At 40.4% G+C, this 15974-nt stretch overlaps 1 protein-coding gene across 1 annotated transcript in view; it reads right to left on the bottom strand.

Annotated features, from left to right (window-relative positions):
- LOC108716607 (acyl-coenzyme A oxidase-like protein) overlaps nt 1-15974 on the bottom strand; it is a 151287-nt gene that overhangs the window by 56752 nt on the left and 78561 nt on the right. The window contains exons 15-16 of the mRNA XM_018262858.1: nt 7008-7119; nt 4669-4756 (exon numbers count right to left, since the gene is read on the bottom strand). Of these exons, the coding sequence (XP_018118347.1) occupies nt 4669-4756; nt 7008-7119 (200 nt within the window). The remainder of the gene's footprint in view (nt 1-4668; nt 4757-7007; nt 7120-15974) is intronic.

The following is a 15974-nucleotide window of genomic DNA, read 5'->3' as shown; positions in this document are numbered from 1 at the left end:
TCAAAGCTCCAATCATGCTAATACAATCAACACCTAACTTCATGACATCCTTGCTGATTATGATAAACAGATTATGCTGATTGGAGCAACATTCCAGAGGATAAATTCCCGAAGAAAGATCAGATTTACAAGTTATTCTGAACTGAGAAAGCCAGTTGGATGACAGGTGAAACATCTTCAAGAAAAAAACGCAGCAGGTCCAGTTGTTTTGACTTATTTCTAAATATATAACCTAGAAACACTTCTGTTTAATCTTGTGTAGAATGTTTTTTTGGTCCCCCCATAATATTTTTTTTTCATTTATTGTGTGTGCTTCCCCAATCTTTTTACAGCAAACCAAAAATATGGGATCTAATATTTATAATATTGAAGCTGAACAGCAATAGATTTTTGGGGCACATTTCATAGCATCTACCGTGATCCATTTCTAATCTAGTTCTATTATAAAATGCTCTCATTAAATATATATCTGTACAGGAATCACCTGTGTACATGAACAAAAGTGGGGACATTACTAACGGTGAATTGTGTTTTTCTGTTGAAAATTTGATAAAATTACAATCCCCAGCAAATTCGCCAATTTACTAAAAGGCAAGAAGACAATTCGCTAGCGAAAAAGCTCATTGCTTGAGAAGTTTCTTATTGTTTCACCAGTGAATTTTCTCCAATGTCAATTCTCCAGCGAAAATTCTCTAGTGAAATGTATTAATTTATCAAAGTGAGAATGGTACCCTTTTAGTCAAAGTGTTCTTCGCCAGGTTCAGGCTGGCGAACACCATTATAAAGATAGAGCAGCCACTTTTAAATTGCAACCTACATTGCCCTTTCCATGCTACTTTTCTCCATGGTGAAAATCCTCTGGCAACAATTCTCTAGCAAAAATTCTCCCCACTACTATTGTAAATATTTCTCTTGAAAAAGTGAACTTACGATTTTTAGGAAATATGGAGTGTGGTTAGGTGATGAGAAAATTCACACTTCAGTAAATGTGCCCCATACACAATTAAGCTGGGATGAAAAAAGTCCAGTATTTATACACATGTATACGCATGCTTATACAAACTGGCACATGAATAGATTAGCAAAAAGTTATCACTATGTATGATTTTAAGACATTTAGAAGTGCTGATTTTTGGCTATTTGTTAATTGCACTTCACTACAGAAAAAAATGCAAACTTATTAATAATGTATTTAATTTTCAGGCCAATGTCAACTGTTTATGGCTATGCAGATACAGTGTATGAAATGTCTTAAAAAACAGCACATCATACAGGAGTTTATGTTGCAGGAAACCACAGTGGTGACAAATGGTCACAGCTCTTAATAATCTACATCTCTCATCATGCTCAACTATCTATAAGCTATGGATCAACAAAAATTGTAAGGCTGATTTGAGCTCAAAACTGTACTTGATGTTATCTGTTGCAAGGTGATATGGTTCTTACATAAGTCAAACCTAAACTTAGACAATAGACAACGATGGACTCTTCTGCACTATGACAATAACAGCATCATCACAATGTTACTATGATCTCACCACAACACAATGGAAGTGGAACACAATAACGTCGTCAGTCTTGAAAATGCTTTGAAATAATCTGATCACCCAGTTTGAAGGTCTTAAAGGACTGTTTTAATATTTGTTTGTAAAACAGGCCATCTTCCTCAAGGAGAGGAATGCCTTAACTGCAGGGTCGGACTGGGGGGCCCGGGGCCCACCGGGACTACTGTCCAGGGCCCCCCCGACCCCCTCGACCCCCTACCGTGATGCGCACTGCACACCTTCGTGACAGCATGCTTCGACGCTCCTTCTTGAGAGACGCCGCTCAGAGCTCTGTATGTTGCTGCGCGCATGCGCAGATGGCGCAGCGCGGCGCCTAAAGAAATCTTTTTTTTTTAACAAAATGGTCGGGAGAGGGGTCTGGCCCGGCGGGGGCCCATTAAGGGTCGGGGCCCACCGGGTTTTTTCCCGGTTTCCCGCCGGGCCAGTCCGACACTGCTTAACTGTGAGTATTTTGATATGCTACATGGCCCAGGATAGTTTGCTATTGTATATCACATGATTCAATCTCTATATCTTTGTTGTGATACTACTCTAACCTTGATACCTATGTTTATGCTATGTCTTAATATGCTTTCTTTTTCAATAAAAAGAGATTATATAAAAAAAAAAAATCTTGTTGCATGGTTTTCAGATTTTCAAACTACAGTATATATAAACAAATGATTCTAGCACAGGTCAACAGTTTGTAAAACAACAGCAAGGTTGAGTTGCTTGCAGTGGAAAAAAAGATATTAGATTCAAGAAGCACACTACTAAACCATAAACTATATATATATATATATATATATATATATATATATATATATATATATATATATATATATATATATATATATATATATATATATATATATATATATATATATACAAAAACTACAAAAACTATTAAAAAAATAAAACCTATTTGTGAAAAATATTTATTAAAGTCTGGGTGCATTCTCCTTTAAACCAGCAAAGAAAACAGACCTAACTCAGCAACATGAAATTAAGAGGCCGATTCACAAAGGGTCGAATATCGAGGGTCAATTAAATCCTTCGACTTCGAATATTAAAGTCGAAGGATTTTAGCGCAAATAGTGCGATCGAAGGAATAATCCTTCGATCGAACGATTAAATCCTTCGAATCGAACGATTCAAAGGATTTTAATCCAACGATCGAAGGATTATCCTTCGACCAAAAAAATTTAGGCTAACTTCCCCATAGGCTAACATTGACTTCGGTAGCTTTTAGATGGCGAACTAGGGGGTCGAAGTTTTTTCTTAAAGAGACAGTACTTCAACTATCGAATGGTCGAATAGTCGAACGATTTTTAGTTCGAATCCTTTGATTCGAAGTCGAAGTCTTAGTCGAAGGTCGAAGTAGCCCATTCGATGGTCGAAGTAGCCCAAAAAAAACTTTGAAATTCGAAGTTTTTTAACTTCGAATTCCTTCACTCGAAGTTAGTGAATCGGCCCTTAAGAGTAAAACCAGATGGAGAGTTTATTGGCAAATCTATAAAGGTACCCTGGTTACCTGTTTCATGTATTTACAAAAACAGCTAAAAAAAAAAAAAAAGGAGGGGAGGTTGTGGGAGTACTCCAAGGCTAAGTAAAATACATAAGTACATTGGAAGTGCGACTGATCTGTCCAAGTTAGCTATTACCCCCTTTTTTGCACATTGTTGTACTTTAGCAGAGTTGCTTTGCGGGAAGAATGGCCAAACTTTCATGTGGTTTTAACAGCTTCACACTCATCACTTTAATGGTGGTCCTAAGTCGTTAAAAAGGGTGGAGGGCACAGTTTAGAACTCTGCCCGACACAGCAAGGATAAAACGTTTAAAACAACATTGTTCATTCTGGGGTGCTCAAGCAGTTCCCAAACTAAAAGAGGAGCTTGGGCTGTAGAACCCTATGTTTTTTAGTTTTTTTTTAGATTTCTCCAACTAAGACACGCTTTTCAGGCCCAGTTTCCCGAGAGAGCCCTCACTATAAGTGAATGTACCCTTGAGCACTATCTCTGTAGGCCTGAGCTTACCAAACAGCTCAGTTGGTTTTATGCTATTCTACTGCAAGCTAACTTTGACCCCATTAAGTACATTAGTCATAAATGGGCCCAAGACCTCCCTCAGCTGGAGACGGAAGACTGGGATGATCCGCTTGAACAAATTTCTGAAACTAATATGTCAGCAAGATATATACTGTTACATCTCTGAATAGAGTGTACCTGATCTTACACAAATTCATCCAGGTTATCCAGATGTTTGTGTGAAATGTAATCTTGAGCAGGGCAACTATTTACATGTGTTCTGGGATTGCCCCAAGAGCCAGCAGTTTTGGACCAAAATACTCAACTTTATGAACACCTCTTTGGGGCTCCCAAAATCCTGTCCTCAACATTCTGCCTACTGGAACATACTGAAGACCTGGCCCTGTCCTCTGCTGATTGTGTCTACTGCAAGTGTTACACTTTGCTAAATTTCTTCACTGATAGCCCTTTAGGTAGACTGCACTGTACAATTACAACACCCTCTACACCACCTCCCTCTACTTTCCTCTAACTTCTTTCTTTCTGTTAAATTGTTAAAATGTTGCAACAATAATAAAGAAAAACTTTCAAAAAATAAATGGGTGGAGGGACGGGCAATCTCTCTCTTAAAAGCAGCAGATGGAGGAGGACTAAGCCTGTGGAAACAGAGTTTTGGTCTTGGTAGTCTATCTCCTGTAAAAGCTAATGGTGGTAGAGGATCAATCTCTATGAGACCAGTTCTTTGGTCACGAGACACATCCCAATAAATGCTACAATGCAGGGAGGTGCCACTCTATGAAAAATGACTAGAGGTAAATAGTTAGAGACCACCATATAGGGTTTATCTTGAATGGTAAATGGCTTATCAATTGTATGATAACTTTATAACTAAAAAGCCCTGTTTTTGTAAATACTTGCATTTGCATAGATACTAAACAACATTTTGTGGGACCACAGAATGTGCATTCATCAATCCCCTCTTTTGTAGTTTTAAGCTATCTTAGCCAGATCAGTCGCTTTCAATAGTCACCTATACAACACCTTTTCTACTATTGGCATCCCCACACCCTCTTTACAGACAAGCAATATGCACTGACCTCTGTGTATATGTGCTAATGCCAACGTCACAACATGATGGAGACAGGAGTTCCAGGAACTGAAAAACTCTTCCTTATTTTTCATTACCTGTCCAATGTAAGAATGTGCAGTCAAAATGGAGCAAGAATCTTGTATTTAGTAGTTACTGTTAGTAATATCAACACATTGCAATGTCTGGGATACCCATAGTAATACAAGTAGTTTGAACAGAACTAAAGATAAAAATTAAAAAAAAGAAAAAGAGAGACAAAGGAAAGTACAGGCAGATTCACCTATATAGGTACATTTGTCAAGCAATCAATTGGCTCTCTACCTCAAGGATCATTAAGATGAGGGTAGATTTGCCATGGATGCCATATTTTAAGAAATTGTTTATATTTCCCAAAAGATTGAGCCGTTAGTCTTTCATATACTGTATACTTTTCATATGGTGTATACCCTTGCCAACCTCTCCTTTACTTAATTGAATTGTAGATGGTGGGTCTTCCAAGCTCCCAGAATTGTCTGTTTGGTTGCATTAAATATATAGGTGATTAAGGGTAAATCACATTTAGTAATTCCCTCAATTGGTGTATTTAGTAGAACTTCCCAGGGATTTTTAGTAGGAGTGACATCCAGAATACTATCTATCATGTCATTAATTCTGCATCAAAGGTGGCTGACTTTAGGGCAGCTCCACCAGATGTGGGACATTGTACCCAGAGATAGGGGAAATCCTTTCCATTTATAGAAAAAGGATTTATCTTTAGTGAGTATTGGTAAATAGTTCATATCTGCAGCTTGGATTTGTTGAGCAATGTGTTTCATTTCCAAACAATCCAAATTCCCATTTGAAATTAATCTGGAATAACTTGATTAATGGTGGGGGGGGGAGGTTAATATTGAATGTTGAGGAATTGACATGCAAACCTGAGAGGTTAGTGAGAGATGTCATAGGTTTTGGTTTTTGAGAGGACTAGATCATCTGCGAACAGAGCGCATTTGTACTTGGCAGGTCCTATAGTAATACCAGAGATATCAGGGGATGCACCAATTAAAGCAGCTAATGGTTTTTATTGGCTATAGCCAACAGGAAAAGGGTAGGGGGCAAGGGACAACCCAGGCAAGTGTCACTGTGAATTTTGAAAACATTTTATTGACACTTTAAAGCAATGTATATATCACTAGAGATGTGATTAGCTTTTTGGTAGCTCCTATGTGGATTTGCAACTACAAGAAACTCTGTTGGGTTGGTAGGGTTGTAGGGTTGGTAGCAACATGCTTACAAGCCACTGGTTGGGGATCACTGCCTTACAACAAAGTGGTACATTTAGACGAGTATGAAGCTGAGAGTATACAATTAATGCCTGTTCTACAACGGAGCAATATAATTTTTTGTAGGTTGTAAACATTAAATGAAACAGCAAAAACATATCCAAACATAAAGAAAATATGTAATTTGTATGAAATGTGGAATAAAATTACTATTACTATTAATGGTCAGTACTTGGGGTGCCCTTGTTGGGAGTAAGGTCCTCTAGTGTGGGTATGCACCCTTGGGATAGTGTTGTGTGGGGTTTATTTTTAGGTATTTGTCCAGGCAGACCTGTCTAGTGAAAATTTATATATTGGTAGCGCTTGGTCAACTAAGAAACTTTTGGGGGTCTTTCCACGTATAGTAATGCATTTTGTTGGCATAGGATAGTAGTACAGATATTAATTTCTCTCTGCTCTAGTTGGGGCTAGATCATTTGGTTGAGCAAGGTTACTTGAGGGTCCAGCTGGATCAGCAAGCTCAGGACATAGGCTATAAATTCTGATACAGAGGACCAGAAATGATTTAATTTGGTAAAACTCCGAACCATGTGTTGGTGATTGGTGGCACCTGGGGCATTTATCTACATATATGGGAGAGATCCTATAAAGCCCATATGGAATAAGGTATGCCCTGTGTAGAAATATTAATTGAATCAGTCTATCCCTATCTGAAACTAGATTAACGTGGAATGTCTTTTTTTCCATTGCAAGTAGTCTGGGCAGCTTGCAATCATCTGCCTGGGTCAAGTAGGCATAAAAGGTAGATAGTGATGGCGCCTATGAGCTCAGCTGCGCTTACTCTGCACCGATATGTAAGCAATGTATTCAGGGTAACAAACTATGCGGGGGAGAAGCAGGGAGGGGGACTATCTAGAGTAGTAGGTAGACGTTTTTCTTATTAAGGGGTTTCATTTTCTTTTAAGGTATGAAGATCCAAATAATGGAAAGATCCCTCATCCGGAAAACCCAGGTCCCGAGCATTCCGGATGGCAGGTACCTGTACAGATATGCAATACGCAATAGTCAGCAATTTACACAATACCTTGCTGTACAGCCGAGCAGCCAACCCTCTCTGTAGAACTCTTTCTCGAAATGTAACAGCTTTCAGAAGAAATGTCAAGCTGTTGATTTTATCAGAGCTGAATGCCAAAAAGCTGTTTGGAATAAAACAGTGTGCATTAGTTCTTCATTTAATTGCAACCACAATTGAAAACGTGCAATACAAAAGTGTGCATTGAATTTGATATATAATAAACATGTATAGTCATAGTTTCACAAATATAATGTATGTATCACTCAAACAATATGAAAGGACAGATGATGATCATATTAAAGATGTAGATATGTTTGCAAGACAATTAGCCTTGAGGTGGTATGCCCATTCCATCATCACAGTTCCAACTGTAGAACTGCAGATGGGAATTAGCTATTTATCCATACAACATACTGCACATGTGGTAGATGCAAGCAGTAGGATTGATTCATCAAGCAGCGCTTCTCCGCTGGAACAAGTCTCTAAGTACAGTAACACTGGAACAAAAATACCTTTGACATTTTCTTACAAACTCCTCACCAACATTACCTTTGTACCATAAGTACTCCCTGAGTTTTGCTAGTCCAATTTGCAATTCCAGTCTTCCCTAAGTACCCATAATGCAACAGTTTTGCAGGTATCCAGGAACCCTTCTATTAATTAATTAATTAATTATTAATTGATTTAGGGCTAGGTAGTATACATTTGATGTGTCTTGTGCCTTTGACCTACATATCAGAGCAGTCAAGTAAAGCAGTAGGAGGAAGTTCCATAATAAGCCAGGAACTAGCTCATCCTGGGAGGAATCAAATTCACAAATCATGCATACTACACCATGACTGATACAAACTTGAAAGTTCTTTCAACCTTGGTAATAAACACCCCTTTTATTTTTCTAGAACTATCAGGCCATAAAAAGTTGTATGTTTGCCCACATTTAGTAACCCATAGCAGATGTTTATTTTTCCTACCTGCTGATTGTTTGCCATGGGTTACTAGCAGGGGCGTAACTACAGAGGAAGCAGACCCTGCGGCTGCAGGGGGGCCCAGGAGGTACAGGGGGCCCCATGAGGTTCTCATTGATGAGCAATTTGAACATATATTGGTAAAACAGGACAAACACTGGATATGTTGGGGGCCCTAAAATTAATTTGCTGTGGGGCCCAGCAACATCAAGTTACGCCACTGGTTACTAGACAAGTAAAAAACCTAAAACCATTTATTATTTAACAACCTTAAGCTGGCCATAGACGCAAAGATCTGATCGTACGAATCGAGGATTCCTACGATTTTCGGAACGTGTGTGGAGAGTCCCGACATTTTTCGTCCGGCGGAGATCGGTCGTTTGGTCGATCGGACAGGTTAGAAAATTTCTGTCGGCTGCCGATAATATCTCTGCATGTATTGCCAATCGTACGATTTTCAGTGGGAGACTGTCACCAGCTTTGGTTGGACATAGATATCGTACGATTGCTGTCAGGGGCAGAACATTGCTGATCTGTTCTTTAACTAATCTGACTGGTAAGACTTTGATCTGAATGGTTAGTGGCGGGTCGGGAGATGGGAAAGTCCGATCGTACGATGATTCGTACGATCGGATCTTTGCATCTATGGCCAGCTTTAGTGTTTAAGGGGTAATTTTATAAATATCTGGATTTACAGTGGTCAACAAAAAATTATTTCATAAGATTTAGTAATTTTAGGTTATCACATTAACCTCCACATCAGATGAACCATAGCCATAAAGTGATTTAGAGGTTGAGCTCTAGACCCTATTTCAGGACCAAGTAAATGGCTCTACAGCTGAAGAACATAAGTTCTACTGAAACAAATTATAGCACTTTAGACTCTAGTTATGTCTGAATTGGCAACATATATTGTATTTTGATGTTACCATAAGATGAAGCCTGTCTGTAGGTGGAATTTAATTAGCACCTGTCCTGGCTGTGCTTTATATCCCAATGGGTAAGCTTTAGCATATACAGTTTTTCATATCCTTCTCTTTTTTTATTGACGTTTACGTTGTTCTTTTATTGTCCCTTCATGTTCTGATACATTTCATTTTTTTTCTTTTATTATTTTTTAATAAGGAAAAAAAGAGTATTCCTGTAGACAATAATCTGTAGGAGATAGACACCATTAAGAAAAAACACAATTTAAAAACAGGTAGGTGGAGGGATAATGGTGTGTGGAGGGACTACCGCAGATGCATGTAAAATTTTAAATCCATTAGTTTACGCAAATTTACCTTCCCTGTTGTAGTGATATTAAGGGAGGGTGTAAGTGTTGTTGTAAAAACCTAATACCAATAATATTATGAGGAAATGCCCGTGAAACTATATAAGTGCCAGTGCTATTATGAAGGGCAGATGCCAGTGTTATTATAACAAATATATCCGTATAATGATGAGGGATTTGTGCTAGTGTTATACTTATTGTAAAGCAATGTAATTCTCCTACCGCACACCTGTAGTTCACCAATCCTGCAAGCTGGTGGTGCGTTCCTTCCGTTGACCCGGCCGGGTCCCTTAGCAACCAATGTGTAAAAGAAACGGATCCGCACACACACCGATTAGTGCAGTCGGGGATTATCCCCTTTTATTCAGCCACCAAACATCAACATTTCGGGGGGGAACACCCACCCTTCATCAGGATACAATTAACCCAATCTTCCCACGCCTTCTTTTCCCATCATGCAATTTGCCATAAAAATTAACCCTTATGTGGGATACAGGAAATTCGACCTATATGTTACATACAATAAAGCAATCAATTTGGTACAACAGTCCACAAAATGATCTTTTTCTTTCTTAAAGTGCCCATGTGCAATAATTATTATAAAATATGGTATCAAAACATTATTTTAAACAACTTTTTCTAAAACACCACATACATTAAACACCATATTGCAAAAATCCATGTGTTGTATTATAATACCTTACTGCCCTCGGGATTTTCTAATAACCCTTAATATTATATGTGATCATTCAGCAGTTCTTATCTGTAAGAAATGAATAAAAACACGCAAGAAGGTTAAAAACAGTTTTTCTCTCATAAGAAACACGTATAACTAAAATTCTAAAATTGTTTTTAGCTGCCAAATCCAAAAGGCCTCCCGTCTCAACAATGACCTCTTATCTATTTCACCTTTCTGCCTGTGTATAACCTCTAATATTTGCCATCTGAGTTGAGAAATGTTATGTTTTGCTTAGAAAAAATGTTTTGCCAGGAGGGTTTCCTTTTTAAATTTCTCTTTCTCTTTTTTTTGGCCTATAGTAGCCCCTTCTCCCTTCTCTTCAGGTTTATAATTCCTTATTCTACTCTTATGTTCATTCATCCGAGTTTTAAACGCTCTGGAAGTCTGTCCCACATAACATAGGCCGCACGGACACTTTAACAGATAAATCACCCCTTCAGTGTCACACGTAGCATATTGTTTTAATTTAATATCGTGACCCATAGTGGGGTGTTGGCAAATTTCCCCTTTAATGACTCCATTACAATGCCCGCACTGAAAGCATGGATAAGTGCCTTTCCTGTTAGATATTGGTTTCTTTATAATTTTTCTAAAATCAGTTTTAGTGAGTCCATTAGCTATACTCTTTCCTTTTTTATAGCTAAAAAGGGGTTTATCATCAAAGAGTTTACCAAAGGTTTTATCCCTCTGTAAGATCGGCCAATGCTGTAATATAGTTTTTCTAATAAAAGCAGAGTGTGGGCCAAAAGTAGTTACACAAACCGTATTTTGTTTTTTGTTATTCCTCTCTTTTTTCTTAGTTTCCAGAAGTTCTTTCCCGTCAATGCCCATGACTTCATCCTTTATAGCCTGCAGGTCCTTTCCCCCATAACCTCTCTCTTGGAATTGTTGCACAAGCCCCTTTGCTTGACTGTCATACAATTCATTAGAAGAGGTAATTCTTCTAGCACGTATAAATTGACTTTTAGGCAACCCTCTGGTGACCCCTACTGGATGAAAACTATCTTTCCTCAATAGGTTATTTCTATCTGTCAATTTCTTATACAGGTCTGTAATAAACCTTCCTTTCGAAAATGTCACCTGCACATCTAGATAGTTAACCGTTAGGGGGCCCTTATTCATAGTGAATTTTATGGTGTCATGTATTCCATTTAAATAGATGAAGAAGTCAGATAATGTTTCCTCACTCCCTGTCCATATCAGAAACATATCGTCCACATAGCGTAGCCACATGGCGATATGTTGCTTGTACACTGGATGTTTTAATACATGTATATGTTCAAATTGGTGCATGTACATATTTGCGTACGCGGGCGCCATGTTTGCCCCCATACTTGTTCCCTGTATCTGTAGATAAAAATCAGAATCAAAACGTGTTTCTTATGAGAGAAAAACTGTTTTTAACCTTCTTGCATGTTTTTATTCATTTCTTACAGATAAGAACTGCTGAATGATCACATATAATATTAAGGGTTATTAGAAAATCCCAAGGGCAGTAAGGTATTATAATACAACACATGGATTTTTGCAATATGGTGTTTAATGTATGTGGTGTTTTAGAAAAAGTTGTTTAAAATAATGTTTTGATACCATATTTTATAATAATTATTGCACATGGGCACTTTAAGAAAGAAAAAGATCATTTTGTGGACTGATGTACCAAATTGATTGCTTTATTGTATGTAACATATAGGTCGAATTTCCTGTATCCCACATAAGGGTTAATTTTTATGGCAAATTGCATGATGGGAAAAGAAGGCGTGGGAAGATTGGGTTTAAATGGGTGACTGCACAAATAATTGTATCCTGATGAAGGGTGGGTGTTCCCCCCCGAAACATTGATGTTTGATGGCTGAATAAAAGGGGATAATCCCCGACTGCACTAATCGGTGTGTGTGCGGATCCGTTTCTTTTACACATTGGATACTTATTGTAAAGGCCTAGTGCCAGTGCCCTTATTAGGGACAGGTGCCAATTAAGAGGAATCAATCCAGTGTTATTTTAGGGATCAAGTGTCAGTGTTATTCCAAGGGACTGGTGCAAGTGCTTGGATTTAAAAAGTATTCTGTTTCTTTCTATTTCATATCCTTCTCATGACCATATGAAGTAGTGCTGCACAAACACACATACTGCTTTTTGTAGTGTTGGGTGCAAGCTGTAGCCCTGTCTGCACAGGTTAGATATTTACTAAAAGAAAATGTTTAAAGGACCAGTAACATCAAAAAAAAATGTTTAAAAATTCGTTAGTGCACAACGAAAAATAAACACCAAGACAAATAAATCTTTTAAAAAGCAAAGCCTTTATTAAGAAATAACTTACAGAAAATCCACTTCCTGTCCTCTTCAGAAACGGCGAAAAGGCGACCATCCACACTGCAGCAATCGATTTCTCCTTCCTGGATATTCACTGACAGGCATCTTCCTCCTCCCGGCGTCCAGGAACAGCTGTGTCTCTCCTTCCCCATGGATCGACTTCCCTCCTTCGCTCTCCTCACCAGCAGCTGCGGGGCACAGAGTGGGTAGTGATTTAGGAGTCGGTGTGAGCGGAGGCAGGGACGGAGCTCTAAGAAACAGACAGTCCAGTGTAAAATACTTGTCTGCGTGTGAAATCCTTCCCATCGCTTCATACAATGCGGAGAACGGCAAACAATCCTAGCGTGTGTATTTGATTGTCTGCTTCTTCTAGGATAATTAGTCGCATTGAGGGTCCCCGCAGAGAGAAATACAAAACCGGCTGCCAAAGTCCCCAGACTGAGCTAAGTTGCCTGCTCGTTGCTGTCAGTGAAAGATACGTGGAGCTGCTGGGATGGGAGCAATACCGGCAAAGAACAGTATGTGTAAAGAGCTCCGTCCCCTGCCTCCGCTCACACTGAGAATTAACTCCTAGGAGCCAAGCTTTAACCCGCTTCCCCTTGGCTGTAGCTCCCACTTACCTGCGCTCCTCATTGTGCAGCTCCGAGTCCCTCTGTGACTGAAGCCTTGGTGCAGTTCTGCTTAGTGGGGTCGCCGGCAGCGGCTACAGGAACAGCCCGGGCAGAACGTTCGGCGGGGTCGGCGGCGCTGCACAATGAGGAGCGCAGGTAAGTGGGAGCTACAGCCAAGGGGAAGGGGGTTAAAGCTTGGCTCCTAGGAGTTAATTCTCAGTGTGAGCGGAGGCAGGGGACGGAGCTCTTTACACATACTGTTCTTTGCCGGTATTGCTCCCATCCCAGCAGCTCCACGTATCTTTCACTGACAGCAACGAGCAGGCAACTTAGCTCAGTCTGGGGACTTTGGCAGCCGGTTTTGTATTTCTCTCTGCGGGGACCCTCAATGCGACTAATTATCCTAGAAGAAGCAGACAATCAAATACACACGCTAGGATTGTTTGCCGTTCTCCGCATTGTATGAAGCGATGGGAAGGATTTCACACGCAGACAAGTATTTTACACTGGACTGTCTGTTTCTTAGAGCTCCGTCCCTGCCTCCGCTCACACCGACTCCTAAATCACTACCCACTCTGTGCCCCGCAGCTGCTGGTGAGGAGAGCGAAGGAAGGAAGTCGATCCATGGGGAAGGAGAGACACAGCTGTTCCTGGACGCCGGGAGGAGGAAGATGCCTGTCAGTGAATATCCAGGAAGGAGAAATCGATTGCTGCAGTGTGGATGGTCGCCTTTTCGCCGTTTCTGAAGAGGACAGGAAGTGGATTTTCTGTAAGTTATTTCTTAATAAAGGCTTTGCTTTTTAAAAGATTTATTTGTCTTGGTGTTTATTTTTCGTTGTGCACTAACGAATTTTTAAACATTTTTTTTTGATGTTACTGGTCCTTTAAGCAGCACTCCGGAGAGATGAACTAAGTGGTTTATTTGTGCCACAAAACAGCAATGTTTTGGGCTTAACCAGCCCTTTATCAAGCCTACACAGTAGTGATGTGCGGGTTGGTTTTTCTTAATCCGAACCCAACCCAACCCAAGCCTGCCAGCACCCACCTCCTCCCCTCTATTTATAGGCCCAATGGCGTCACAAAAGAGGCGGGCATGGCGAGCTCACACCTACAAAAACAGAAGCCGGCTGTGTAAGGTCGCAGACAGGGAGGACAGACAGACAGAAGAGCTCAACCTGAAGCAGCCCGCAACCCACAAATGAAGTGCTAAGGTCTGCCCGAACCCGCAGATAAACCCACGGGTCCATCGGGTATCGGGCCGGTCAGCACATCACTATGTACTACACACAGTGTAACATTCAACCTTAACAATCCAAAACCTGCCTCCTAAAAGTGACTCATCCCAATAACACAGTGGATGACCAAACACAGTGGATGACCAAATTCAAATCTATTCATAGTAAATAGTGTAAAATCTGAACATTTCTGGCTGTGACTATTGAAAAAGAGGGGATTTGGTTGAAAACAGTCTTAAATAAGAAGGGAACTATTCGTTTTCATTCCACTACATTTTAAAACCCTTTGCCCAAGACACAATTTATGAGAGTAAGGCGTATTGTCTCAGAACTGCAGAGAGAATTGCATGAAATGCAACAAAGACCTCAAGGAACGTGGTAAAGAGTAACCCTCTGAGAGAGCTTAAAGAGAAAAGGGTTAAAAAGGGAGTCTTCCAGGCTGACATTCGTTAGTAAATATACTACTGCAAGTGTCAGAATAATTTTTAGAAGACGCTGGCACATTTTACGCACTTGTGCTTCACATGTAAAGTACAAGCTTTTTCTGAGCCCCCACTAATGGCTTATCAAAGAGGTAAGAATCTTAGAGATACCCTGATAAAAGCAGACATACGGCCATCCAAAAAATGAGTACAAAGTGTTTTGGGCACAGTGAAAATGGGTACCTTTTCTTGCTTTAATTGTGGCAGTTGCAATAACATTACCAATGGTTCCCACTTTACACATCCACACACGGGGTGTAAGATTAATATCAATACATTTTCACCTGCAATTCATCATTTGTAGTATACCCGATCAAGTGTCCCTGTGGCTTAGCGTATGTCGGAGAAACAAGACAAAAGTTAAAGGACAGTATAAAGTTAGTCAAGTAATTGATAGTGTAGCACCCCTTGAGACGTGGGGGGTAACTGGGTGTTGCAGTTGAAAAAGTTGAAGCAGATACGCCAACTTGGCAGGCTTTCTCCTGGCGGTTTAAACCGGGAATATACACCTATGTTATTTATTTAATATGCGCGTAACATTGTATTTTTGCTCTTGTATTTAGAATATTACTATTAGTAGGCAGAGTATGGCACACCCAGGAAGCATAGGGCAAGCAGAGTATGACCCACACAAGTAGCATAGGGCAGGCAGAGTATGACCCACACAAGTAGCATAGGGCAGGCAGAGTATGACCCACACAAGTAGCATAGGGCAGGCAGAGTATGGCACACACAAGGAGCATAGGGCAAGCAGAGTATGACACACACAGGGAGCATAGGGCAGACAGAATATGACACACAGGGTGAATAGGGCTGGCAGAGTGTGGCACACATAAAAAGCATAAGGCAGGCAGAGTATGGCACACACAAGGAGCATAGGGCAGGCAGAGTATGACACACACACAGGGAGCATAGGGCAGACAGAATATGACACACAGGGTGAATAGGGCTGGCAGAGTATGGCACACATAAAAAGCATAAGGCAGGCAGAGTATGGCACACACAAGGAGCATACGGCAGGCAGAGTATGGCACACACGGGGAGCATAGGTAAGGTAGACTATAGCACACACAGAGAGGAAAGGGCAGGCAGAGTATGGCACACACAGGTAGCACAGGGCAGGCAGAGTATGGCACACACAGGGAGCAAAGGGCAGGCAGATAAGACACACATAGGGAGAATAGGGCAGGCAGAGTATGACACACACAGGGAGCAAAGGGCAGGCAGAGTATGACACACACAGGGAACATAGGGCAGGCAAAGTAAGGCACACACAGGGAACAAAGGGCAGGCAGAGTATGGCACACACAGGGAGCATAGGGCAGGCAGGGTATGGCACACACAGGGAGCATAGGGCT

The sequence above is a fragment of the Xenopus laevis genome, chromosome 5L (genome assembly GCF_017654675.1).
Source record: "Xenopus laevis strain J_2021 chromosome 5L, Xenopus_laevis_v10.1, whole genome shotgun sequence".
NCBI lineage: Eukaryota > Metazoa > Chordata > Amphibia > Anura > Pipidae > Xenopus > Xenopus laevis.
Note: the sequence above shows the minus strand (reverse complement) of the source record. Positions and strands in the feature narration are given on the sequence as shown.